Raw genomic sequence first — 27322 nt, forward strand, 5'->3', positions numbered from 1 at the left:
GTATCTGAAGATAGATTGATATCTTGATATCGAAACTCCAATTGGATAAAGTCTGAGAAAAAAAATGTTACAAATTCATGAAACCGAAACTCTAAGAAAGATCAAGATTCAGAGATTATTTTTGTTATTAATCTTCCTCTCACTGATATTAGAATAGTGAAATTAATTACTCATATTCCTGCCCAGGTAGAGGGAAAAGCTAAAGGAAGCAAAGAAAAACAATTCCAATTACCTGAAGATCAACAGTACAGTTAATAAATCGAACATCATTAATCGTTTGATAGTATGATCACAATCTCTAGATCAACAGAAAGAAAACACAAAAAAATATGGTCAATAAGCTAAGTGTTCAAATAATCAAGAACGAGACTCAATAAAACATTTTAATTTGTACGAGAATCGATATTTGGAATATATAATTTACTATTCTCTGCAAACATTATGAACAATGATATTAACCGTAGCATCGTCATTTAAAACAGAGGTCTCACAAATTAAATTGAATGTCAAAAATCATCAATGAAACCCCTAAAACTAAGATGAGAAGCACCATACAGACCAGAGTTTTCGTTCAATATCCTCTGCGGTCAAATCCACGATAATAGTATTAATATTATAATCCAACCATGACAGAGACAGAGGTTGACGGATTTTAAGTAAAAAAAAAACAATTTACCTCAAGATTCATTATCATGAAGAAAAACGAAGATTTGAATCATGACAAACTCAAAGGTAGAGTGATCAGGATTAGGAAATTTATTCAGTTCGATTCAATTTCCATTTATCATCCTGGTCTAAGTTAATTATTACCATTTCCATCGGTTTAGGTCTGGAGATAAATAGAAAAAAATGTTACAAATTCATGAAACTGAAACTCTAAAAAAGATCAAGATTCAGAGATTATTTTTGTTATTTATCTTCCTCTCACTGATATTAGAATAGTGAAATTAATTACTCATATTCCTGCCCAGGTAGAGGGAGAAAAGCTAAAGGAGCAAAGAAAAACAATTCCAATTACCTGAGGATCAACAGTACAATTAATTCATCGAACATCATTAATCGTTTTATAGTCAGGTCACATTCTAGAAAAAAAGAGAGAAAAAGAAAATAAGTTAATAAATCTGAGTGTATAAACAATTAAATACGAGACTCAACAAAACGTATTCATTTTTATGAGAGTCGTTACGGACATGTTGAATTTACTATTCTCTATGTATACATTCTGGGGTGTCTTTGACAAATGATATCAGTTTATTCATTATCAAGGATTCACAGAGGTCACAATTAGTCAATTCGGTGTCAAAACCCTTCTTCAAACTCACATAAAAAGGATGAGTTCATCGTCCAGAGATTTTATTTTACTTTTCTCTGATTGGATATAAACGATGACAACAGTATTATCACCGTCTAACTAAGTATAACAGAGATGTGAACTCAGTTAAACAGAATAAAATATTTACCTGAAGAAGATCAATCGAGAGGATAATCAATTAACAGTTTCCAATAGAAAGAAACAACTTTTATAGAAATAGAGATGGAATAAGAAATTCACCTTAACCTCCAAACGAGAAAGAATAAACAAAGACATGGACACTTATTCAAGTTAACTGTTGACGGAAATGATCAAATTCAACAATTTAATTCAATTTAAATACTCAAATTTAAATGATAATTTAAAAAAGGAAATGGAAATTAAGAAAACGTGATTAGTTGATCATCTGTTAGAAAAAAATTCTGATCGTCAGTTGGTAGCGACACCTGTCGATGGAAATGTCGATCGGTTTTCTTTTGTTGACAAAATGTTTTTTTCCAAAATGTTGAATTCAATGTTGATATTTTATTAACTGATTGTGATTGAATTAAATTGTTTGTGTTTTTCGTATTGTTTTGGCTGTTATTCCATTGACAATGTCGGTTGTCATTGAAACAAGTGTTGGTGATTTAACCATCGATTTGTTGATTGAAGAGAGACCCAAATGTTGTTATAATTTTCTTAAATTGTGTAAAATGAAATATTACAATTTCTGTATTTTCCATAGAATAGAGAAAGATTTTATCGCTCAAACTGGTGATCCTTCTGGAACTGGCAAGGGTGGACAATCAATTTTCGCTTTCCTTGATGGTGGATCAGTTAAATTTTTCCGTAAGGAAATGGTTCCAAAAGTTAATCATACCCGATTAGGAACAGTTTCCATGGTTAATAATGGTGATGATTTACATGGATCCCAATTCTTTTTCACTCTACGAGAAAATTTAGATTATCTTGATGGTAATCATACTGTTTTCGGTTATGTGGTTGAAGGTTTGGAAACACTTACCAAGATGAACGAGCTATTTTTCTCTGACATAATCATAACCCATTCCATAATTTTAGCTGATCCTTTTGATGATCCTCCTGATTTGATAAAACAATATCCTGATTCTTCACCAGAACCATCAGATGAAATTATCGCAAAAATATGTATCGCTCACAATATTGACGAAAAGCCCGAAATGGATCCCAAGGTACAAGAAAGTAAAGCAGCGGCGACCATTTTGGAAATGATTGGAGATTTACCCTCGGAAGATGTTAAACCACCCGATAATGTCCTGTTCGTCTGTAAACTTAATCCAGTTACTAAAGAGGAAGATTTAGAAGTGATTTTCTCACGATTTGGTAAAATAACGGAATGTGAAATAATCAGAGATCAAAAAACGGGAGATTCCTTACAATACGCTTTCATTGAATTCGAAGAGGTCGAAGCCTGTGAAAAGGCTTATTTCAAAATGGATAATGTTTTAATTGATGATCGCCGAATTCACGTTGATTTCAGTCAATCTGTTGCTAAGTACAAATGGCATCGAAAATCAGCTCTAAAGAGAAACCAAGGTGCCAAATCGGTAACCAAAGAGAGAAGTCCAGTAACAAGATCGAGAGATCGTCCCCATGAGGGAAATAATAGTGACCATCGAAGAGGTCACAAAGATTATTTTGATGTTAGGGAGATTCCAAGACGTAAAGAATATTCCAAAGATGAGCATAGACGATATGAAAGAAATCGTGATAGAGATCGAGATCGAGAGGGAGAAAGTCGAAGGGATGATAATCGAAAGAAAGATCGAGATACATATTATAAAGATAGAAAATACGAGAAAGATGATAGTTCTAAACGACGAGATCGAAGTCGAAGTCGAGATCATCATAGAGATCGAGATAGAAGTTATCGAAAAGATAGTGACTATGACAAAGATCTCAGAAGAGATCGAGAAAAGGATCGACTTAAAGATCGTCACAATGATCGTGATCGTGATCGAGGAAAAGTTAATCTTCGTTGAACAATTTACTTACTCAATTGTAATTAACTCAATCCAATTTAAAGATAATCATCCAATCATCGGACCGAACATAATTGTAATATAATTTATTGAAAAATGATCAAATTTAAGCAAAAAAAATATAATTTATTACAACTTTAAATGACAATTAAAACATTACATTGTATCTTTTGATCATCTGATCAAGTTGATCACTCCAAGAATTATAATTGATCATGAATTTAGTTGATTGAACAAATCGATCTCTTGATCAACAATCATCAAGTAAGAAAACAATTGAGGAACGATAAGCAGACAACGATAGTAGAAAAGTCAAGTGGCAGAATTAGTATCCTGCCATATACCTAAAACAATGAATAGCAAAGAGTAGTAATAAGAGGCTGCAGTAAACCAAAAATCCAAAAGCATAGTTTTCTTGTATGGCGAAAGAAGGCGCTTTTCCATTTCTCTTTCTTTTTCCTCTTTCTTTTTGAGAAGAAAGTAGTCTTTCTTTTCGCTTTCTTTTATGAATTTCCTCTCTCTTTTTCTCTTTCTTTTCTCTTTCTTTTTAGAAAAATTTTTGTTAACTTTTATCTCAAAAAGAAAGAGATAAAAGAAAGAGAAATCGACAAGCGCCCTCTTTCGTCATACAAGAACAACTCCAAGTTTTTCGTATCTTGGGCTCTCTCTTACTTCATTACTCTTTGATGAATAGCCTCATTTCGCGTTAATTAGAGAACAAACTGATTCAGGTAAAAGGTAAAAGAACGACCAACATTCTACTGAGCATTGACACGGCCGAGTGAAAAGATGAGACAGGTTAGGCCCAAAGTGCAAACATCAGATGATATTAGACCTCAATGAGAACTGCATGAAACGTGAGGAAGTAATTACCCTGTAACTATGACACTCACTTGAAACATTGAAGGGGTCTCTCTACACTGACGATGACATTGACGTTTAAATGGTCAAAGCCGAAATCTGTGATAACATCACGGATGAGGTCTTCTCACTCGACTCGGCCGTCGAATGGCTGAATTTCCTCTTAAACCCATGTTATCAAAAATTTTGGTAAGATGAGCGTTAATGGTTGGAGGTGGAGCCAGTGGTTATTCAACACACTTATCGATGGTGTCCATTAGTTCAAAGTGTTGAAATTAAGAAGAAAGAAGAAAGAATAAGAAGAGAGCCATCCTCATCCGCCAGATGGCAGAAAAGTTGTTCTTTTCTCATGTTGTCTTTTTGTTATTTTTTACCAAATGTAATCATCTAATTGTGATTGTTAATTGTGGTTCTCTCTCGTTTAATGGATAGATCACAATTATGATTTGAGATGAGGATGGCTTGATGGTGATGATTATTTGATTAGAATGATTAGTTTTCATGTTAGATAAATTGAATAACTTGTGATAATTAAATAAAAGACAATCATCAGTTTGTCCTCATCACCCAAACACAACAGAATTTATTTTCATCATCAAGTATTATTAGCGATTTAGTTCACCCAATTTAAATTTCTTTGATTTTCTCCTTTCTTTAAATCTCATTCTCTTGTTTATCCAGTTGAAATTCGAAAGGAATCGTAAAATTGTCATTGAATTACGAGAAAAAAGTGGCCAATCCATTATGTTCCAACAAAATCAGGTAATTTTTTATAATTAATTCCATGAATTCAGTTACATTTCAGTTACTGTTAAAGCCTTCATGACGGCCTATCTGTCCAATGAATTGATTGAACTTCTTGAGAAAATTGTTGATGTTTTCATGGAATCAAATTCGTCTTCTAGAAATGTAATTCGTAATTTCTTTATTCTTTTCTTCATGATAGGTGTCGTTAGCTATAAATACGCTTCAATATAATACTTTACGGGACATTTTTAAACGGCCTATGCGAAATAACCAAGGACGTATTGCCAATCCAATTAATATTGAGGTACTTTCCTATTCGCTGACTATTTTGGATGATGGCGATAGGGTTTTCAACCATTATCTAACCTTTACGGTGTATCGAAACTATGTGAACACGAATGGACATAACCGTCCATTACTTACCAGGCGGGCAATTGAAGAAATGGTATCCTTGGGTTTTGTATGGGACTATTATTATCCTGTTAATTATGGCCCTGTTAATTATGGAAATGGTAATTATGGAAATGTTAATTGAAATAATATTCGATATTAATTGATTTGACTATTTGTTTTGCTCTCTTTTTACCTCTTCTTACTCTTGTCTCTCTCTCTCTCTCTCTCTCTCTCTCTCTCTCTCTCTCTCTCTCTATCTCTCTCTCTACCTTTACGCCTACTACTTCTTACTCGTGTATCCCTTGTTGTCATATCTTATGTTTTTCTATTTTTCTGTAGATGAGAAATCCAATCCAATCAACCATTTAGTAACTGGCATTGATAATCTGCAATTAGGTCCTTTCATCAAACAAGAATCATCTGTTTTTACATTGAATCGAGCTCAAAAGTCTTTATTCAAAGGCCTTCACCTTCGGAAATCTTCAACTTGCATTGATTGGTCGTGTTTGGCGGTTATGTTCAACTTACTCGAAGACAAATTCGATGTTTATTGGTCCTGTCATTCAGTTTTTTCTGCTTATAACGAGTTTTTTCAAAAAGGCCATAAAAATAAAGAGCCTTCCGGTTGAAAAAATGATATTCACTCTCTTTGATTTTTCTAAATTTTCATAAAGTCAAGTGAATTGGATACAGTTTAAAGTATCAAAAAAATGATTAGGATAACAATCAAATGTTATTAACTTATTAAACACTTTTGATGGATTTTTTTACCTCAATTACAATTCAATCAAATTATAAATAGTAAGTTAAACAACAACGATTGATCTCTTGTGATGATAGTAGTAATGATGAAGATGACGAATTTACAATCGGACCACTACCAGCAAGTGGAAATTTGATCGAAGTTGAAAAAAGTCGTCATTCTAAATGTTAACAAGCTGCATCGGGATCGAAAGGCCAAAATCCTCGAGGACAAAAAATTCTTGTAAATCAATTATTGTGGAATCAATAAACTGATAATTGTAGTTAATCAGAAACATCTTCTAATCATCAAGTTAACAATCAAATAAACAAATACAATCACGATAAGAGAATGATTTTTGTTTCAAACTAATCATGAGAATATCAAAACAATTAGCGATTGTAATTAATTAGTTCAACCAGATTGTTTCCTTAGCCTCAGCAATCAACTAATAAACAAAAGTGAGCTTAGTTTAATGATCATTATTACACTAAATCGACAAGTATTCGTTAAGAGTACAAGTTGATTAGCTGAATGAACAAAACTCGGAAAAAATAAAGGGGAAGTAATTAAGAAGGTGGTTTATTGGTTGGTTGCTTGAGTGTTGTAGGTGGTTGGGTGGTTGGGTGGTGGTGATATAATTGAATTTGCTATATGTTAGCTAAAGTATAAATTAAATTCCATATCCTTGGTAAGGATAAGCTCCTCCAACTGATCCTCCTGGATAAACTCCCGGTGGGACTCCGGGTACTACACCAGATATTACACTCTCGAAACGAAAAAACGAAAAAATAATTAATTTCATTTTACTAAATTTACTAAATAAAATTATTAATAAAATCACAATTGATTTTAATTGTCCTTCAGTCAGAAAACAAGGGTTTTTGATATCACTTGAAACAACTACATCTATCCTAATGTCCTGTTCGTCTGTAAACTTAATCCAGTTACTAAAGAGGAAGATTTAGACGTGATTTTCTCACGATTTGGTAAAATAACAGAATGTGAAATAATCAGAGATCAAAAAACGGGAGATTCCTTACAATACGCTTTCATTGAATTCGAAGAGGTCGAAGCCTGTGAAAAGGCTTATTTCAAAATGGATAATGTTTTAATTGATGATCGCCGAATTCACGTTGATTTCAGTCAATCTGTTGCTAAGTACAAATGGCATCGAAAATCAGCTTCAAAGAGAAACCAAGGTGCCAAATCGGTAACCAAAGAGAGAAGTCCAGTAACAAGATCGAGAGATCGTCGCCATGAGGGAAATAATAGAGACCATCGAAGAGGTCACACTGATTATTCTGATGTTAGGGAGATTCCAAGACGTAAAGAATATTCCAAAGATGAGCATAGAAGATATGAAAGAAATCGTGATAGAGATCGAGAGGGAGAAAGTCGAAAGGATGATAATCGAAAGAGAGATCGAGATACATATTATAGAGATAGAAAATACGAAAAAGATGAAAGTTCTAAACGACGAGATCAAAGTCGAAGTCGAGATCATCATAGAGATCGAGATAGAAGTTATCGAAAAGATCGTGACTATGACAAAGATCTCAGGAGAGATCGAGAAAGGGATCGACTTAAAGATCGTCACAATGATCGTGACCGTGATCGAGGAAAAATTAATCGTCGTTGAACAATTTACTTACGCAATTGTAATTAACTCAATCCAATTCATCCAATCATCGGACCGAACATAATTGTAATATAATTTATTGAAAAATGATCAAATTTAAGAAAAAAAATATAATTTATTACAACTTAAAAATGAAAATTAAAACATTACATTGTATCTTTTGATCATCTGATCAAGAATTATAATTCATCATGAATTTAGTTGATTGAACAAATCGATCTCTTGATCAACAATCATCTAGTAAGAAAACAATTGAGTCAATGAGAAAATGAATTCAATTGTTCATCATGAGGATAAATTCAAATCTAAGTTACAATTGAAGTGAATTAAAGTTAATCATTGAATTAAGCGCATGTTCAACCTGTAAATTCAGTTGGAGGTGAATCAGAATTAACCAGTGAGAATGAAGAAACTATTAAGAAACAATCAATTGTAGTTTATCATTGGTTGGAGGAGGAAGATGAAGATAATGTTGAAGGAGGAGAGGAAACGGAAGAAGATGAAATTCACCGAAAATCATATAACAAAAAAAAACGAGAAAAAAGTCAAAGAATCAAAAAGATGATTAAATCTGAGAGATAAAGAGACATGATGATGATCAAGAACAGTTATAATAACTTAGAGAGATAATGATGATCGAGATGATGATAAGGATGATGAAGAATCACAATAAGCCTTAGAACCACAAGAAAAGACGAAAAAAAGAATAGAAAAAGATATAATCTCTTCTCGAAGTATGAATAAAGGGCGGAGTTTCTGTGGATCACTTTCATCCTCATCCTCATCATCATCATCATCATCATCATCTTTCCTCTTCCTTCATATTAATATAACAATTTAGGGAAACACTTTTTTGATTCGAAATGAAAAGCATATGCTAAAGAGAGAGAGAGAGAGAGAGAGAGAGAGAGAGAGAGAGAGAGAGAGAGAGAAAGTGGAGGTGATATTATTGCAGAAAAGGGGCAAAGATGATGATGAAGATAAATATGATGATAGGGATGAGGATGAGGATGAAAAGTGAGCTGTAAAGATTTGTGATCTTTTGAAACGGAAATAAACTTCGGTCAACATCACTTGAGATTGATTTCTGTTTAATAACAATTGACATTTTCTCTCTCTTAATATTGGCACTTAATTGAGACAATTAAGTTGATTTTTCTTCTATTTCTAGTGTAACAATTAACTTACATCTACTATGGAACAACTATGAGAATGATAAAATTAATTGTAGAGAAAAATTTTCTTAAACTAAAATGTAATAAGAAATTTATCTTAAATTAACTAAACTGTGTAATTCAAATCAATTTACAGTTGAATTGATTCAACAATTTACTCTGTGAATTACAATTCCAATAACCAATTGCCGTTGATTTGTCATCAATTTTTTTGTGATTCACTATTAACGGATCAGTCAACACACAATCAACACATCAACAATTTAAGTGAAAGTTAATTAAAAACGATAAATATATGAGTTAATATATTAACTTGGACTTTTTTTCATTGGTGATACTTGATCAACAATCAATCAAATATTATTGAACTTTTTTCTTGACTCTTCAATCAAGAGTAAATTAATATTTATCTAAATGTGATCAATTTTAATTGTTAACCATAATGGTTAAAAGTGAACCATTGATTGTTGATCATTTTCACACATCAGATAATATGAATTTCATTTTATCATCTTCTTCATCACCGACATCATCTTCATCTTCATCATTGTTACACTTTCCTTCAACTAATCATGTTGCAAACAATTTAAATCCTAATTGTTCACGTAATCGAACCCGTAATTTAACTAAATCAACAATAATTTCAATCAACAAACCAATTTCATCACCAACTTTATCTTCATCAACAACAACAACAATTAAATCCCCTCAAGGTAAACAATTAGTCTCATTAATACCAAAGGTAACAACAAATTTATCACCATATCAATCAACATTTAATTGTAACAATCAAGGTAATACCAATCATCTTAATCAACATCCAAATGATATAAATCGACCCCAAGCAAGTGATTATTTTCATAATTTAATTAATTGCCACCAATGGAATGCAAATGATCAACAATCAACACATAATCCATATCAAATTAATCAATTTCAAATTGGATTAAATCATAATGATAATAATTTATATTTACCTTATCATCACAATCAACAACAATATCATCTTAATCAACAACATTGCTCATCATCATCAATTAAATCATCAACATCTCCACCATCATCACCAGTGTCACCTTTAATTGTCAACAACCAATTGAAACAATCACCAAGTAAAACCAGTGATCAGTTAATTGTAACCCAATTATCTTGTAATGATAAACTTTGTCCATGTTTAAAGTCAATTTCATCAACAGAATCACCACCAACAACAACAATTAACTGTATTCAAATTCCAGATTCATCTTCATCACCATTATCATCCTCATCCTCATCTTCATCCTCCTCATCAACAAAACCCTCACCAATGATGAGAACTAAATCAAATAACAACAATTTACCAACTGATTGTCCATTGATTTGTTCAAACACCAACAATCATCATCCAAATAGTACCAATGGTAAATCATCAAGCAAACCTCGTCGTCGAGTTGCAACTATGGCTCAACGAAGAGCGGCCAATATTCGGGAACGGCGACGAATGTACCACTTGAACACTGCTTTCGATAAATTGAGGAAAAAAGTACCGACCTTTGCGTACGAAAAACGCTTATCACGAATTGAGACCTTGCGATTGGCGGTGATGTACATCACCTTTATGACGGAAATTCTGAGAGGTGGATCAGCCGAACAGCGAATTCCTCTTCATCCATCCAATGGATCATTTCAAAATCATCAGATCAACATCGAAACCTCATCATCTTCATCATCATCTTCATCTTTATCTTCATCTTCATCACCAACTTGGGATTCTCATCATAATCAATGATCAACAATTAGAACCAAAAGAAAAACAATTTTCCTCTCAAAGACTAACTGATCACAAATTTTTACTATTTTTCCAATTCAAAGTAATCAACAATCAACAAAAAAACTCTCACAATTAATAAATTAATTTTTCTACCAACAGAATGCTAAGAAAAACCAAATCTTTCGAAAATTATTAATCATAATTATCAAATTGTAACAATTTCCATTCCAAGTTTATCATTGGAAAAGTTTTTTTTTCTTTCAGAGAAAAATTAAAAATCTCTTGACTTAAATTGGTTTCTATTATTATTTTTAATTCTCTTCTTTTGTTTTTCTTAATTGTTAGTAAAAATTCACCAATTTTCTGATTACAATCAACAAATTGCTCAAATTCTCAACCTATACCAATGGGAATAGATTCTCAACCTATATTATTATTATAAGTTCTGGGAGTGATTATCAGTTCTAAACCTATAATATTATCATGATATTAGATGATGATAATGATCAGAATTAGTAAATCTTGTTAATCAAATTGTTATTCATATAAATTAGTTAATTGTTCAACACATAAGCACACGAGCACTTGACCAAATTGAATGGATTTCACCTTAACCACTAACGCGCGTTCAGCACGTGCTTTATAACGTGTTTATTATTATCAGTATTGCCTAATCATAACAATCGATTCACTTGATTAACTTGTGATTAAATTTAAAGTGTGTCGATAACTGGATTAAGAATTTGCGATCACACTGATTCCAACTAAATTAGTTGAGTTAATCATGAGCTTTTTTAAACCACAATTACAATTACAATTACAATTTACTTTTGATTGTTGTCTTGATTGTTGTTTGCTAAAAGTAAATATTTAAACTTTGTTTTTATTCAATGTATCAAAATGATGATGATTAAATTTAACTGATTGTTAATCAATCATGAAAATAATTGTCATTCTGTTTATTTAATAGTAATAACAATCAGTTGAAATTTGTTTACATTGAACAGTAATTACAATGAGTAAATTGTAATCACTGTTGATTAATGTGTAACAAATTAATTTGTGTCCTCAACAATTGATTCAGTTTCACTTTTAAAATTAATTAGTAACAATCAACTGATTAAGCCATTTACAGTTAACATATCAAACTTCAATCTGATGGCTAATTGTTTTGTCAGCTAATAGTTAATCATTTTCACTCTTTCCAACTGATCATTGTTATGATGATGATTTAATTTAATTCCATATCAATGTGATCATTTCAACGTGTATTAATTTAATAACAATTTAATATCAATAATAATAAATGAAAGTCAGAAACCAATTGGAGGATTAACTTTGAATTAACAGAGAGGAAGAAAAAAAAAAAGTTAATCCGATTGAGATAATTTTGAATTAGCCTTAATTTTTAAGGGTAACAATTGATTGTTGCCCTTTTTTATGATAACTAAATTAAGTAAATTGTGATAATAAATTAATAGCAAACAAAAAACTGACAACCAAATCTAATTGTTGGAACATTTTTCTTCCCAATCGGTGTAAATTTAAATTGCTCGTTAATCAATTGTATCAAAAGGTTCGCAGTTAATTGTTGATTTAACTTTTTTTTTCTTCATCAACCAAGTTAATCTTTCACTTGTAATTATCCGTGTAATTTGATGACGATCACGATGATTAGTTAATTGTAATGAAGAAAATGGAGTCGCCATCTTGATTATTTCATCTCCATTAAGAGAAACAATTGATTTTATATTAACTACTTTTTTCCAACGCCAACACATTAACATCATTTTCTTCATGATTAATGTTATTTATCAACTTGTTCTTAATTGTTGCTGATTAACTAACAATTGTTTCATATTTTTCATGTGCAGATCCATTGGATTAACAATCGACAATCAATTTGGATAATCATCAACATCTAATTGTGTCTGTTCATCTTCAATATGAGTAAATATGTTTTCTGTTACGATTCATATTCTTACAATTAACTAATTGTTGAAAATTTCTCAATTTCTTCCTGTGGATAATCATCATGTTATAATCAATTGTTTTCTCCATCAAAATGTGATCACAATCAAAGAGAATAGAGAAAAGTGTCAAAATTGATTGTTCACTTTTTCTATTCTCCAATTTTGTTCTCTCTCTCTCGTCTATTTGTTGCTCTTTAATCACTTTTGACTTTCGGCTTAATCATCATCATCATAATCATAATCATCTATTTTTCTCCCTCTTCTCCCTCTTCTCTACTTCTCCAACCATAATCTGTTTTGAAAGAGAAAAGAAATCAATCCATAATCATAAGAATATTAATAATTTTCTTGGATAAAGAAACAGGAACCCAAACATTTTCCTCGTTTCTATTGGGCCTTTAATCCGATTCTATATGTTTATTACTCTCTCGCTCTCCAAATTATGTATTTGATTGTTGATGATTAATTCTGATATTCCACCTACATCTAAATTGTGAAAGAATATGTTACTTAAGTGTTTATATTCAAATTCACTTTGTGTTACATATTCAATTTTCTTTCAGTTTGAGTAATTGTTAATTTCCTGTTGATTTTTGTTGTTGTTCCTCTTGTTGATTTTTGTGCTTTTTCTTTGTGATTAAATTGTTAATCGTTTATTTGATTTGATTGACAGTAGAATTGATAGATAGTCCAATTTTGTATCTGTATGGAAAAAGAAAAAGAAAATTATTCAAGAGGCGATTTGATGGTTGAAGATTGACAACAATTAGAAAAAAATCTCTGCATCGAGATAATTGTTTATTGTTGTTGTTTAAAAAGTGATGTTTATTTAGTTTTGTTGTCATCACTGTTCAACTATCCGAAGATAATTGAGTTATCATCACCTCAATTGGCCTACTAAATGGTTTTCTCATCTCGACATCATTTTCACCTTCAAAAATCATTGACAGTGTTTTCTCATCGGGGGTTTTTTTAGACGATGCATAAGTCATAACATCGTAATGCAATTTGTTAAAATGAGAAATCGAGAAGGCAAAGAAAAGCCAATTCTCTTAATCTAACAAATCTACGAGATTTGATAACAAATAGAGTTGAATGATTGACATAAAGGATCTTAATTTCTTTGGAGAAAAAAACAAACCAAATTAAAAAAATTTCACAGATTGAATTAAGATAACTAACAAGAAGATAGTGAACAACGAATGAGGGATAGAGAAATTGATGATTAAATCCAACAGAAAAGAGATTAACAAAGATTGACCATCCATTAAGCTTTTTTCCCACCTCTTCAAATAAAATTGAAAAAAATTATTTTTATCAGCAAAAAGCCAATAAGAATAAAATACCATCGGAAGAGAAAAAAAAAACTAAAGAAGAGAAAATGGAGAAGAAGAAGATAAATTGAAAGAAGAAGAAAAAAAACCGTTGAAAATAAGATAAGATTCAAAAGTAACCGCCAATAGAGGAAATGGAAGCTTTTTGTTAACACATTATCACTCTAAGGACAAAAAGAGGTGTGTGTGTGTATACCATTAATGCGAAGAAAACCAGTCAACTTAAATTAATTAATTCCACACAATTAAATAACCTTAATTGTTAATTAATAGTTAATTGTTAACTTGATTAGTGTAAAAAGTGTTTAACATCACAAAAATTGAAAGAAATGAAACATTTTCATACGAAAAGAATTGTTTAAAAAACCAACAAAGTAAAAGAAGGAGAAAAAAAGAAGAACCGAAAAAAAAAGTCCAAACCAATTTGAAGATTGGGAAAACTGATCCATGTTGATTGTTGGTGGAGAGAAAAAAAGAAAGAGAAAGAGAGAAAATTGAAAAGCTCTAAATGTGTGTGCGCATGCGCAAGTGGTTCATCAACCAATCATAATCTGCGCGGAGTTGGAACAACTCTTATCCTACCAGAAGATGGCGGTTCTCTTACCTTCTTTGTCTCTCTCTTTTTCTCTTTCTCTCTTTCTATTTCTCTTTCTTTATTTCTACTGTTCCTTTCCGGATTGTGTGTGTTGGTCTTGTTTCTCATCATCTTAATTTTTGTTTTTTTCATTAATTAATTGTTCATCATTTGTGACAATATTTATTGGCATATTTGGTGTCCAGTGATAGTGTAACACCTCAGGACCCTCGTGATAATATAATATTTGGGGGGTAAAATAGTGGTGACAATAAACGGATTATACAAAGGAAAAAACAAAAAAAAAATTTTACACACAGAAAACAAAATCAACACCAACATCACAAGAAATAAGTGTTACTCACATTCTCTCTTTCTTGTCTTTCTTTTTTTTCCTTTCTTCCCTTTATCCTCTTTCTTTCTCTATATATTTTCTTCTCTCTTTTTCTTTCTATCTATTTTTCTCTCTCTCTCTTTCTCTATCTATCTATCTATCTATCTATCTATCTCTTTTTCTCTTGTTGCTCTCTGTGTTGTGTGTGTGAGTGTTTGGGTTAATCAACAAATTGTGGGACACACACAAAATGTCCGATCCTGAGCCGGCTGCTGGTGGTGCAAAAGAAGATAAACAAAATCAAGATGATCAAGGTACCTCACAAGAAAAATCAAATGTTCAATTAAATAATAATCAACCACAACAGACGAAGCAAATAACCTTGCCAGAAGATGATAAAATGGCGGTGGTTAATATGTTTTCAGATATTGAAGAAGAGCCTAGATATGAGCCTGTTAATGGAATAGTGCAACCTCCATATCTACCCTCAGAGGATAAACCCCGCCGTAATACAAATCAGCTTCAATTCATCAACCAAAAAGTATATAAAGCAGTTAACAAGCATCAATTTGCCTGGCCTTTCAAGACACCAGTGGACACTGTTAAATACAAATTACCAGATTATCATAACATAATTAAGCATCCAATGGATCTGGGTACAATTAAGAAGAGGCTAGACAATTTTTGGTATTATTCATCTAAAGAGTGTATACACGATTTTAAGACTATGTTTCAAAATTGTTACACTTACAACAAACCGGGTGAAGATGTGGTTTACATGGCTCAAACATTAGAAAAATTATTTAATACACAATTAAGGGAAATGCCACCAGTGGAGGAATCTTTAAACATGCCTGCAGGTAAAGGTGCGGGTAGAGGTAAAAAAGGTCGTCGAGGTGCACCTATTAGAGGTAGAGGTATTTCTGTAGGTTCATCTAATACATCGATAGTTGGCGGAACAACTCCATCCTCTATAGCACCTTTAACTCCATCTTCTTTCACCGACTCTGGTATTGGCTCTGTCCATGGAGTACCTGAGAATGTGCTTGCATCTCAGAATGCTACACAGACAACAGTTAATCAGAGTGTTGTTCCCCCTTTGACTGCCGCTGGTTCGTTAACTCCAAATGTACCACAAACACTAGTTAACCAAAGCCCTTCATTTAATCAGACACCACAAATTAGACCTCAGAGTGCATATAATTTAAATAAGCCTTCAACGCCAACTACTTCTTCAAATCTATTGGGGCCATCATCAGCACCAGGAGTCACATATGTACAACATGTACCATCAACATGTCAATTAACACCGGTACAATCTGTCCCAATCAAAACAAAAGGAGCAAAAGCCGCTAAAGGGGTGAAAAGGAAAGCGGATACAACGACTGGTATCTCATCTTTTGACAACAGTTTCCCTCCAGTCAATTACGAAGTCTCAACAAAAATGTCCACTAGACGGGAAAGTGGAAGGCCTATCAAAAAACCTTCCAAAGAGCTACCTGAGTGCGCACAACACGTTTCAAAAGCAAGGAAAGGAAAACTTTCCGAACAGATGAAATACTGTTCCAATATTTTAAAAGAATTATTCGCAAAGAAACATGCGGGATATGCGTGGCCATTTTATAAGCCAGTCGATGTCGTTTCTTTAGCTTTATCCGACTATTATGATATAATTAAACACCCAATGGACTTGGGAACAGTCAAGGTGATTAAAGTTTACGATTATTCATATTCATTTATCATTGGGATTATTTTTTTTCTAATTTCACTTTTTTTTAATCATTTTATAGACAAAGATGGAAAAAAGAGAGTATAAGAAACCAGATGACTTTGCCGCTGATGTTAGATTGATATTCACCAATTGTTACAAATATAACCCTCCCGATCACGAAGTAGTTTTGATGGCACGTAAGCTTCAGGTAATTGAACTGTTTTTTTTATTTGTTTACCTCAAGCTGGACAGGAAGTTGGAACAATTTTATTGAACCTTCTTCATCAGCCAGAGGAAGAATAAACTTGACAGAACTAATCGCTGATGTCTCATTTGTACAATTTGAGCCTCAGTTTCATGCATTTGTCACATCTCTTGTTCTAAATAATCCTAATTTTAACATTTATTATTCTTTTCTCTCTAATCTAGGACGTTTTTGAAATGAGATACGCCAAAATGCCAGACGAACCTATTAGATCATCTAATGACGGTGGGGATAGTACTGGTTCAAGTTCTAGTGGAAGCTCATCGGCTAGTAGTTCGGAAAGTGAAAGTGACTCTGAAAATGAAAACTCAGCAAAATTAAAACAATTGCAAGAAGAACTTAAAAAGATTACCGAACAAATTTCCGAATTAACGCCAGTCTTAATGAAATCTTCTAAAAAGGATAAGAAAAAGAAAAAATTTAAAAACAAATCTAAAAAGGAGAAACATGGTGATAGAATAGATTTTAAAATGGAAGAGGTTGATGCTCCGCCGACTTCTGGTCCAGTAGCCTCAACTTCTAGTGCTGGTGCAGGTCCCATCATTGATAATGCTCCAGTGCCATCAACTTCGGGTAAAACCAAGGCAAGAAGTGGTGCAGCTGGAGCAGCCAAAACACCAGCAAACCAAAAACCAGTCGGACAACCAGCCAAGAGACAGCGGACCAATAGCAAAGCTAATAAGAAGGTTAATAAAGCCGTACCTGCGTTTGATAGTGAAGATGAAGACAATGCTAAGCCAATGTCTTATGATGAAAAGAGACAGCTTAGCCTTGATATTAATAAGTTGCCAGGTTAGTATTCTTAGTGCATTAGATTTTATACAAATATTTCTATTCGAAAATGTCATGTTTTAACTCAATTTCTTTTTTTTTATTTTAGGTGAAAAATTAGGAAATGTTGTTCATATAATTCAATCTAGAGAGCCATCTTTAAGGGATTCCAATCCAGACGAAATAGAAATAGACTTCGAAACTCTCAAGCCTTCAACGCTCCGTGAATTAGAGGCTTATGTTGCCTCTTGTTTAACGAAAAAACCCAGAAAAAGATATAGTAAGATCATTTTTCTGCTTACTTTAATGTTTAATGTTGACCTTATCACTAACCTTTTCATTCAATTTCATCTTATCTTTTTCTATTCAACTTTCTCTAATAATGTTGTCTCTGTATCGAAACAGCAGCTCCCAAAAAAAATAACGGAAAAACGAGAGGAGAACAAATTGCAGAGAAACAACTAGAATTAGAAAATAAGATGAAAATTCTATCGGGTAAATTGAATGAACCGACAAATCCTAAAAAACAAAAGAAAGGTGAGGGTCTCTTTTCAACAAATTTGGCAAAAAGGTTTCTGGCCTTTAATCCAATTACATAATACATTTAATCTTCCTTGAGAAGATAACCCTATGGTCTATAACTAATGGAATGTTGTTGATCATTGAACTCAACCATTAACCATAAACGACCAAAACTTGACCTTCCGCTTATTATTTACAGATCCTTACGCTTTTACAGATTCAGAGAATTCTCATGTGGACAATATGGGCTCACGATTAAGCGCAAGTAGCTCAAGCTCAAGTGATAGCGATTCCAGTTCCAGTTCCAGTTCAAGTAGCTCATCTGATAGCAGTGATTCTGAATCAGGTTAGAAACATTGAAAATAAACAAAACCAACCAACCAACCACACCACCACTCTACCATCTATTGTGAATCAAAAGAATATCAGTTACCATCAACCCTCTATCACTCTTTATCATCATTGGTCATCTTCTATTCTTGTCATTCTTCTATTCTTCTCCCTGGCATCGCAAGTTCATCTCTTTATTTTTTTACTGCGAGCATCTTAAAATTAAACTCACTATAAAGAAAAAGAAAAGTCGATAATTGAGTTGCATCTTTTGTTCAGCATTTTGATGCTTCCCAATCCATCGGTCTCTCTCGAATTTCTTACTCTGTCATCCCATCTTTTCTATCCTTCCATCTTATCCGTTTCTTTTTTTTCTCTATCCTTCTTTCGTTTTTTTGTCAGTATTCAATTAATCAGGCTCCCCTTTACCTATTCTCTAGCTCTTCTAATCCCCCAATCAACTCCAATGATTTTTTAAAATTCTTCCTTTCCTTTTCATCATCTTTACCATTCTCGATTTTTTTCTGCCTGTAGTTTTGAGCTAAATGCTTTCTTCTTTTCATCTTTCTCCATTTTTTATCAGTTTGCTGATCACTCTATTTCAGTAGCAAATCTCCGAAAGAAAAGAGTACAGTGTATCTCCTCCTCCAACGAACTGATGCCATGCTATATCATCTTTGAAGAAAAATTACCATTAATATTCTAGTGAGGAGCGAATCTTATTGTCGAGCGAGCTCACTGTGTATTGAGGAGAGGAGCCAATACCTTATTTTTATGCAGACAATCCCATTCCCTTGAATTCCTCCTCAGTTTATTTATTATATTCTGAAAACTGAAGAAGAGTCTACAAAATGAGCACAAAAATATCCTCAAAAACAAATATGTAACTCACAAAATATCCAATTGATCTCTTATGAGAATGAATCAGAATGAGAATCACAATGTCGATGAGAATTAGAAAGCTTCTTTTCAGCTACTATTATTTTTCTGTTACACAGGCACCAATTTACTCATTATCTATTTCGTTTACTTTGCTTATCAAGATCTTGCATCTTTTTTGTTTGTCTGATCAAATTTATCTCTCACCCTTCACCTTTAAACCATCGTATTCGACACCTTCATCTCTTTCTCATCCTCCTTATCATCTTTCATCTCTTATCTTGCCCTCCAAATCATACTCTCTCTTTCTCTTTCTACCAAGTACATATTTATGAACATTAGTCTCATTGTATATTCATCATCGATCGTCTAGCCGAAGAAAGTAAAACAAACTTAGGCTTATTAGGCGAAAATAAAAACTTTTTTAATAGTAAGATCTCTTAGAAGTTGTTAAGCAATACTATAAGAATAGCTTGATACTCTCTCTTTCTCTCCCTCTTGTTCTTGTCTCCTTATTATCTACCCTTGATAAAATTCACTCGGTGGACAAATTAGTTTATGTATATTATTTAATGATGTTGACTCAGGCACAGTTTCGATTTGGGTGCAAGATGTGAGCAAAAAGAATACTTTCCCAAAAGCCTTCTTCTCTTTCTCTAGCATATGATGGTTAAAGAATAGGATTGCTTTTTTTACACTTTTATACATGATTGTACCTTTTAAATAAGACTGGAAACTGTATTCTCTTCCAAGCAAACCAAGTAAAAATTAAGCTTATTTAACAATCTATCTATTTGTACGTTAGTCTTTGAAATATATTGACTTTTTGTCGATTACATTACATAAAAACATATTTGAAAATAGCCAAATTTGGATGCAAATTTTGTTAAATTAAAACTCCCCATGCTCCTCTTCAGAATCATCATCAAAGAAGAAACCAACCATGGTAGCTGCTGGTTCTAAATCTGGTTTAATGAATGACCCAAAAATGGGACCTTTAGTTCCTAATCTCGGTTCAACAAGTACTCTGCCTGGAGCCTACGACGGGCTTTATAAGCCAACCTCCATGACTATGGGTCACACCAATTTCGGTCCACCTACAACTGGTCCTGGTGGACCTCAAGCTCCACAACCTACCCAACAGCAGCAGCAGCAGCAACAACAACAACAACAACAACAACAGGCTAAAATATCACCAAATCTCGCCAATAATAACAGCAACTCAGTCAATCCCTCCAATGTTCCTTCTCAATCTCATCTTTTTGGTTACGCACCAACTGGGCTTTCCATGAATTATGGGCCAACAGCATCAGTTAATCCAGTCCCTGATCTCGCCCAGTCAACGTTTCCAACCTTGAATGCAACTAATCCGCCTCAGCATCCAAATGCTGTTGCTCCTTTCACTTCTTCTAGTAAACATCCTGTTGTAGCATCACACTCCAGCCTTCCTCAGGTATGATGATGTTGATGAAATCATCAATTGCCCGATCGAATGGGAAAATTAATCTAATTAATTATACTATACGATCGAGCGATCATGTCTTCACGATGTCATTTTTTGTTGCTTAATTGGGTTTCATGAGAATCAGAAGGATGAAGAAAAAAATTAAGTTAAATCGTGTGTTGTAATTAGAATCAATGAATCAATCAGACAAAATCAATTTTTAGATCATCAGTCAGTTATGATTAGATATTTAAATTTATTGGTCAACAACTTGACTAATTCGTGTTATCTGATTCTAAGGTTACAAAGTTAACACCGTGGGCATGAAAAAAAAATCGCGTTTACCGTAAATATATTGTTCTCATTTTAATCAAACTAATCAATCCAAATGAATTTACAGATGCCTTCGCGGCCCTCGACAACAGCGTCTTCTGCAGTAACAAAACGATCTTCGAATCAATTACCTCCAACATCATCGCCTTTTCCAATGTCAGGAGCAACTGGACACTCGTCGGCGGGTCCACCACCTCCACTAGCAAACTCAATGCAAACACCGCCTCCCTTAATATCAACAGCGCCTCAACTATCACAACCGCCATCAATGCAACAAATTCAATCACAACAGCAAATGAATTCTACTGGTGTTAATCAAGGATCAACTATCATGCATAGTGGACAGTCAACTCCTAAAATGTCCCAATCACAGGCACCGACAACAATACCTGGAGGTGCGATCGGTGTTCCGCCTCAACGATCACCAGCAACAATCGAAACTCATTCACAGCCTGTTAACCAATCAGGTTCTAAGAGTGAGTTAAATTTCTTGCCCTCGACCACGAATCACTCTGACTCTCCATCTTTACAACGAACATTCAATTCTTCTTCTTCTTCTTCTTCATCCAATCGTCAAAAAATTAAATCATTGAAACTTTGATTATGCTAAATGATGATAGAAAAGAAAACAATGAAACCGTTAACTTGAAACAGCAAAAACAACAAACAAAAAAAAGAGATAATCATCGATGAACTTTCAATTAATCTATTTAACTTGTTTATTTATTTTTCTCTTTGTAAATTATCTGTAAGAATCTCACTCTTGATCGGATTATCGATTGATCATCAGATTCATCTTCATCAGTTCTGATGAGATTTCTTCTCTCTGTTTTAGTTTTTCTGTTTTCATCTTTATCGTCACATCATCTAATCATCTCTTCATCATCTTCATCTCCTTTATCATCTTAATTCATCATCCAAAGTGATGCAAATTTCAACAATCAAACAAAAGACGCATGTTTACAAATAATCATTAATTACTTAAATTCAATGATTAGGTTAATTAATTTGTTCTCAAAGTGTTTATGTTTCGATTGTTTAGTTTGTATTCTTTTCACATCAATTGTAACCATTTTTTTACTTTGATACATTTTCCACAGGAAAAGATTTTTTAAAAAAAAACCAAATAACCAACTTAATATTTAAGAAAAAAAAAGAAAATCAAATTTAACAAACTATTTAATTGTTAATAGTTGTTAAATTAAATTCATAAAAAAGCAACAAAACAAAACGTAAACAAAATCTAGTCAACATTTGAAATCCTATGTAATATATTTTGAAGAAAAAATTATTCTTTTCCCATTCTCGTTATGATATATTTAGTTTACAAATATATGATTACCTTTAATGACAATTAAAGATACTTGATTACCTTTGACATGTTATGCAAAAAAATTGTTCAGTTTTTTTGCATAAATCATTTAATTAACTCAATTGGCTCATTCATTTCTTTTTCTCGATTTCATCATTTTGTTTAAATTTGTTTACATTTTTATTGTTATTTTTGTTTTGTTTTCGTTTTCGTTTTCCTTTATGATTTTTATTTTTGTTTTGTTGCTTTTTTAATCTTATTCATATCTTATTGATTCTTCATCGATGATTGATCTCTTTTTCAATTCCTTTCATTGGTCAAGGAAATTTATCAACAATCAGTCATATTTTTGTTCGTTGTAATTATGGTATAAGTATTTGGGTCAATTGTGTTTTTTTCTTTTATTTTATTTAATCAATTTTTCTGTGTCCACATAATTTTTAGGTCCTTTTGTCAACTCATCATCATTAGAAGGCCCTTTGGTTGTTTCTCCATCACTTAATGATAGAAAAGAATTGAATCGTTCCAGTCTTCCCCAATCAGCATCATCAACACCTTCCACATCTAATTCGGCAAATAAATCGCTATTGGTAAGAGCTTCGTATTAGTTGATTGTCGATTTTGGTTCTAATTTTTTTTTCTTAATTTTTGCTTATTCTCAGCAACCCAATGAACCTAAGTTGAAAAGTTTAAGTCAATGGGCAACAGTGGTCCAGTCACCTGTAACCACTGCTGCGAATTCTGGTAAATACGTGGACACTTTTCAAAAATTTAAACAACAAGCAAAAGAGAAAGAAGATCGTAGGAAACAAATGCAGGAGGCGCAAGAAAAACGTCGACGCCAAAAAGAAGCCGAAGATCGTGAACGAGCTCGTCAAGAGAAAGAAAAACAAAGGGAAAAGGAGGAGGAAGAAGCCCTTGAACGGGTTCGTCGATCTCAAATACCAGTAGCCGCTGGTTTGCCACAAAATACTCCTCCAACTCCTCAACATATCGATGCTCCCATTGGTACACCTGAACCATTGCAGCAATTGGGAAGTGTTTCACCTTTCTCAGGTTCCTCGTCACCTTCATCCAATCAAAGTGCTAGAGAAAGAGAACGAGCAAGATTACGAGAACAAGAAAGAAGAAAAAGAGAATTACAGGTTTGTTGATATTATAATTATTTCTCAATATCGATTACTAATAATTGTTTTCATCTTCTATCAGCAGGCGGGTCAAATAGATATGAATTTACAAAGTGAACTAATGGCTAATTTCGAGGAAACATTATGATGAATAAACGTGTTAATCAAATTAAATGATCGACAGTAACAAAATGGAAAGTTACTGTCGAGAAATGGATTAACTTTCAATACATGCGAAATCAGAAACTACTCAAGATAAATCTACAAACACCACAAACACCACACACACACACACACACACAACACCTAAAAGGACACAGAGGGAAAGAGATAAATCTAGAAAACAACAAAAAAAAAGTCGACAAAAACAATCAGCATCAATTCGTGAAAATCTATAAAAAAAATCATCTTCATGCATTTTTACTTTCATACTACATGAACCTACACTCATCTACACACTCACCACTCAGCCCATTTGTCAACATCAACATCGTAGTTTTCATCATTGTCATCGTCGTGATCATCTCTCTCACCCTTTTCGTCAACATCTAACATCAATTTTCTGTCAATTTTTGTTTTCTCTTTCCTTTTTCTATTCTCACACAATACACAAAGTTAAAACTTCTTTTGTGTCTCATTAATTTAAATGAACAAAGCAAAGCAAGGACATAATCTCATATTCGAGAGACTTGAAATATTTGTCAACGAAAATGAACAAAAACAGTTAATGAACTTGAAATGGAAAAATTCAACGCAAGTGTGAATAGAAAAACAAAGACAAAAAACTCTTTTGGAGAGAGAAAAATTTTCTTAACAAAACTGATCTTCTCTCTCTCTCTCTCTCCCAAATGAATATCATCATCAACATTCATCATAATCGCTCTCCCATATTATCATATTATCACAACATTTCTTCATCTGCAACTCACACACACAAACAATTTTCATCTCATCTTCTTTTCAACTTCTCATCACATCACATCAACTTCCTCTCCTTTCATCATGCCCAATGATTAATTGAAGAAAGAAACGAAAAAAAAATTCGAAAAGATGAAGATAAAAGCCACTTCTTTACCCGTTCTCCCTTTTCGGTTAAACAACAAAATCTTCTCAAGAAATGGTTAATGAAAAAAGAAAAAAAAAGAAAACCTTGTATATCTCTAAAAAAGAAAAACTATTTTGTAAATAGCGAAGACATTAAATTGGCATGAACTATGTCAGGAAATCGCCACTAATCATCTTCCCCATCCCCTTACTCTCTCAAATGGTCAATGTAAAAAGTTATCCTATTAAATGACCTGATCAACACTTTCAACAACAAAAGCCAATAAAAAATACCAATCATTTCAATCAATCAGATTAATTAAGATGATTTAAGAGAGTTTATTGTCTACATTTATAATTGATTACATTTGTTTTCTTTTATAACTCATCCCATTGATTCATAAATATAACACTAAAGATAATTGTTTATCTTTGACTTTCTTTTTTTTGTTGTTGTTGCTTTGATTAGCAACAAAACAAACAATCTCTCCCTGAAAGTAGGTTTGATTAACTGGTAACAATTAATATTCTTAGATACAGGTAACTTATTTAAAATGGGCTTTCTCCCAATCTTCACGTTCCTTTAATTCAGCTTTTACTTCAGCAATATAAGGTTGAAGGTATCTACCATTCTTGAGGTCATCTTCATATTTTGTCCATTGATCTTCGGGAAGATACTCTTTCTGTATATCTAATTGAAAGGCTTTTATTGAACGAAAATTACGCTGATGGTAAATCTCAGATGGTAATCGACGTACAGCTTCACGAGTTTCCATCTCATGTTCTAAATCAGGATAAACGTCATCATGGTACAAACCAAATTTACAATATTCGTTTAATTTAAACATCAAAGCCCCAATTGTTTTCTTGGAAGTGTCTTCACCAGTAACTGTAAGTGAAAAAGATTCATTTCAATTAAATATAATCAAAACATTTCCACATTGAATTGAGGTGAGTGGATGGAGATACAATTGAATCAATAAATACCTTTGTAAAGGAGAGTCCGAAATAGACGCATTTTGATAATTTAAATTTAAACAACAATCAATTAAATTGATTAAATTAATCACAAATTCTCAAGCCTTTGACTTTGTCCTTGTTAAAGGTTCACCTATAAAGTTAACCGAGAAAAGAATAAAATGAGAAAAAGTGTCGCCATCTAGTGAGTGAGAAGTTCCCTAAGTGAACCGAAACTAACAAACTTTCGTTTCCATAGAAACTTAACTAGAATCACAATTAACTGATTATAATGAGAGAGCATTTTATGGTGAAAAGTTGGTGATTCGTAATTAGTATTGTACAGATTATGTACAGAGTAAAAATTACTATGGGTTTCATCAATTTAAATGAGTTGATGTAAAATCTGAAACAATTTTTCTTTCTCGAAACTCTCAACCAAATTAACAGTTAGAATTAACACTTTTTGGTCAAGCTCAGGTCGAACTTAATTATCAATCAACTTTTCTCGATTCTGTGAATGATTTTCATCTATTTCCCTTCTAGTGACTTCTAAATTCATGAGAGTTCTGAAAGATCCACTGTTATCCCAATTAGAATCACTCATTTGTAAAGATACAGAGTATCAGATATTTTCAATTAATTTCGATCAAATTTTCACAATTTAGCTTCGATTGTTGGAATTTTTTGCCAGAGGCTGATTAAATCAGAGAATATATCATGATTAGACCATTAAACTAACGGTTAATCAGCATTTTCCATCAAAAATAAATCGCAATAAAATTTAAGAACTGAATCCAATTGAATCAAAGACTCACCAGAAAATCGAGCGGTAAAATTGAATCAACTGAGAAAACGAATAAAAAATTAACTAATTAACTCTTCAATTAAACAGTTAATTGAATAGTCTTCATCATAATACTAATTTTGATTAAGTTTTCTTGCTTAATTTAATTTCAAAAGTAAACAACTAACTATTACAAGCAAAAGAAGCAACAATTAACTTCCTCCAACTTGATTGGTTTACTAATTAAATCACACTTCAAATGTGTAATTGTTATGATTAATCAACCATCAACTAAATGTAATTACAAAAATGTATGATTACCTTTCAATGGTAAATTAGTTCAGTAATTAGCAATCAAACTAATTACAATGTTAAAGATGATGAAAAATGATGATTCTAATTGAGAGGAAAATTAAACCAGAAAAATATATTTGATAATCTAAACCCAATCAAACAATAATTAATATTAAAATTAACTGTCAATTGTTAATAATGATGATTAATTATGATTCCTTTTGATGAACAATTAAAATTAATCACAAATGGAAATAAATTGTTCACCCAGAAAAGGCGTGTTCAATGAGCAACAATTAACAAAAAGTTAAATTTAAATTCTCAAAACTTAGTATAATAATTAAATCTACAATTAAACTCTAATCACAATTGATCGTAATCTCAAAGTTAACAATTAAATTACTGGAAAGTTTTGTTTACTCTTAACAACAACAACACTAAAATGATTAAGTTAATTTTATTTTCTTGTGTTACCTTAACCCTAATCAATATTAGTCTCGCATCCGAATCAAATGAACAACTAATCAATGGCGATGAGAGTAACAATCATGTTCAACAATTAAGACTACGATTTAAACGATCAGCAGGAAAAAGTTTACTCTCGAGCTTAGGATCAACGGGACCAAACACTCCAGTGGTTACAAGTGATTCCAATGGATCAGGAAGCAAAGGATTTCTGAGTGGATTAGGAAATTCAGAATTCATC

General features: G+C 32.5%; 5 protein-coding genes and 1 long non-coding RNA gene across 15 annotated transcripts; 4 read left to right on the top strand and 2 right to left on the bottom strand.

Moving 5' to 3' along the window:
• The first annotated feature begins 1898 nt into the window (after positions 1–1898).
• On the top strand, positions 1899–7862 carry LOC128393610 (uncharacterized). The gene is made up of 6 exons (XM_053353803.1): positions 1899–3310; positions 4858–4876; positions 4971–5085; positions 5123–5435; positions 5656–5940; positions 6961–7862. Exons 1-6 carry the CDS (start codon positions 1909–1911, stop codon positions 7698–7700), a joined length of 2874 nt encoding a protein of 957 aa, XP_053209778.1. The 5' UTR covers positions 1899–1908; the 3' UTR covers positions 7701–7862.
• LOC128393343 (uncharacterized) lies at positions 4568–5955 on the top strand. Its single transcript, XM_053353514.1, has 3 exons — positions 4568–4938; positions 5123–5435; positions 5656–5955. The coding sequence occupies exons 1-3, from the start codon at positions 4921–4923 to the stop codon at positions 5943–5945; spliced, it is 621 nt and encodes a 206-aa protein (XP_053209489.1). The 5' UTR covers positions 4568–4920; the 3' UTR covers positions 5946–5955.
• Positions 7863–8677: 815 nt separating the features above from the next.
• Positions 8678–11134, top strand: LOC128393340 (putative uncharacterized protein DDB_G0277255). Its single transcript, XM_053353511.1, has one exon. It carries the CDS (start codon positions 9318–9320, stop codon positions 10641–10643), a length of 1326 nt encoding a protein of 441 aa, XP_053209486.1. The 5' UTR covers positions 8678–9317; the 3' UTR covers positions 10644–11134.
• Positions 11135–13188: 2054 nt separating this feature from the next.
• LOC128393345 (uncharacterized) lies at positions 13189–14135 on the bottom strand. The gene is made up of 2 exons (XR_008326123.1): positions 13483–14135; positions 13189–13300 (listed from the first exon to the last, which is right to left on the bottom strand). It is a non-coding gene; the product is annotated as an uncharacterized LOC128393345 (long non-coding RNA).
• A 458-nt stretch (positions 14136–14593) lies between these two features.
• On the top strand, positions 14594–24884 carry LOC128393337 (bromodomain-containing protein 4B-like). Of its 10 annotated transcripts, none has more exons than XM_053353500.1 (11): positions 14594–16545; positions 16631–16759; positions 16981–17608; positions 17697–17867; positions 17993–18124; positions 18309–18455; positions 20236–20771; positions 21163–21571; positions 22852–22997; positions 23070–23552; positions 23617–24884. In XM_053353500.1, the coding sequence occupies exons 1-11, from the start codon at positions 15091–15093 to the stop codon at positions 23680–23682; spliced, it is 4302 nt and encodes a 1433-aa protein (XP_053209475.1). In that variant the 5' UTR covers positions 14594–15090; the 3' UTR covers positions 23683–24884. The 10 variants fall into 10 exon arrangements, with proteins under 10 accessions (XP_053209475.1, XP_053209476.1, XP_053209478.1 ...); XM_053353501.1 differs by having other exon boundaries at positions 23620–24884; XM_053353503.1 differs by having other exon boundaries at positions 18327–18455.
• A 13-nt stretch (positions 24885–24897) lies between these two features.
• Positions 24898–25723, bottom strand: LOC128393344 (cytochrome b-c1 complex subunit 7-like). Its single transcript, XM_053353515.1, has 2 exons — positions 25566–25723; positions 24898–25467 (listed from the first exon to the last, which is right to left on the bottom strand). Exons 1-2 carry the CDS (start codon positions 25594–25596, stop codon positions 25124–25126), a joined length of 375 nt encoding a protein of 124 aa, XP_053209490.1. The 5' UTR covers positions 25597–25723; the 3' UTR covers positions 24898–25123.
• Between the last annotated feature and the right edge of the window lie 1599 nt (positions 25724–27322).

The sequence above is a fragment of the Panonychus citri genome, unplaced genomic scaffold (assembly GCF_014898815.1).
Source record: "Panonychus citri isolate SS breed McGregor unplaced genomic scaffold, ASM1489881v1 Contig00138, whole genome shotgun sequence".
NCBI classification, from domain to species: Eukaryota; Metazoa; Arthropoda; class Arachnida; order Trombidiformes; family Tetranychidae; genus Panonychus; species Panonychus citri.

What these genes read in the sequence shown, in the direction of transcription:
- LOC128393610 (XM_053353803.1), top strand. Translation starts at nt 1,909, where the DNA reads ATGTCGGTTGTCATTGAAACAAGTGTTGGTGATTTAACCATCGATTTG. An exon ending in CAAATTCGTCTTCTAGAAAT is followed by an intron (nt 5,086 to 5,122) that starts GTAATTCGTAAT and finishes TCTTCATGATAG; the next exon opens with GTGTCGTTAGCTATAAATAC. An exon ending in TAAAAATAAAGAGCCTTCCG is followed by an intron (nt 5,941 to 6,960) that starts GTTGAAAAAATG and finishes TCACTTGAAACA; the next exon opens with ACTACATCTATCCTAATGTC.
- LOC128393343 (XM_053353514.1), top strand. An exon ending in CCCTGTTAATTATGGAAATG is followed by an intron (nt 5,436 to 5,655) that starts GTAATTATGGAA and finishes ATTTTTCTGTAG; the next exon opens with ATGAGAAATCCAATCCAATC.
- LOC128393340 (XM_053353511.1), top strand. Translation starts at nt 9,318, where the DNA reads ATGGTTAAAAGTGAACCATTGATTGTTGATCATTTTCACACATCAGAT.
- LOC128393337 (XM_053353500.1), top strand. Translation starts at nt 15,091, where the DNA reads ATGTCCGATCCTGAGCCGGCTGCTGGTGGTGCAAAAGAAGATAAACAA. An exon ending in AAAACCCAGAAAAAGATATA is followed by an intron (nt 17,868 to 17,992) that starts GTAAGATCATTT and finishes GTATCGAAACAG; the next exon opens with CAGCTCCCAAAAAAAATAAC. An exon ending in TAGCAGTGATTCTGAATCAG is followed by an intron (nt 18,456 to 20,235) that starts GTTAGAAACATT and finishes GCTCCTCTTCAG; the next exon opens with AATCATCATCAAAGAAGAAA.
- LOC128393344 (XM_053353515.1), bottom strand. Translation starts at nt 25,596, where the DNA reads ATGCGTCTATTTCGGACTCTCCTTTACAAAG. An exon ending in TCGGACTCTCCTTTACAAAG is followed by an intron (nt 25,468 to 25,565) that starts GTATTTATTGAT and finishes TTTCACTTACAG; the next exon opens with TTACTGGTGAAGACACTTCC.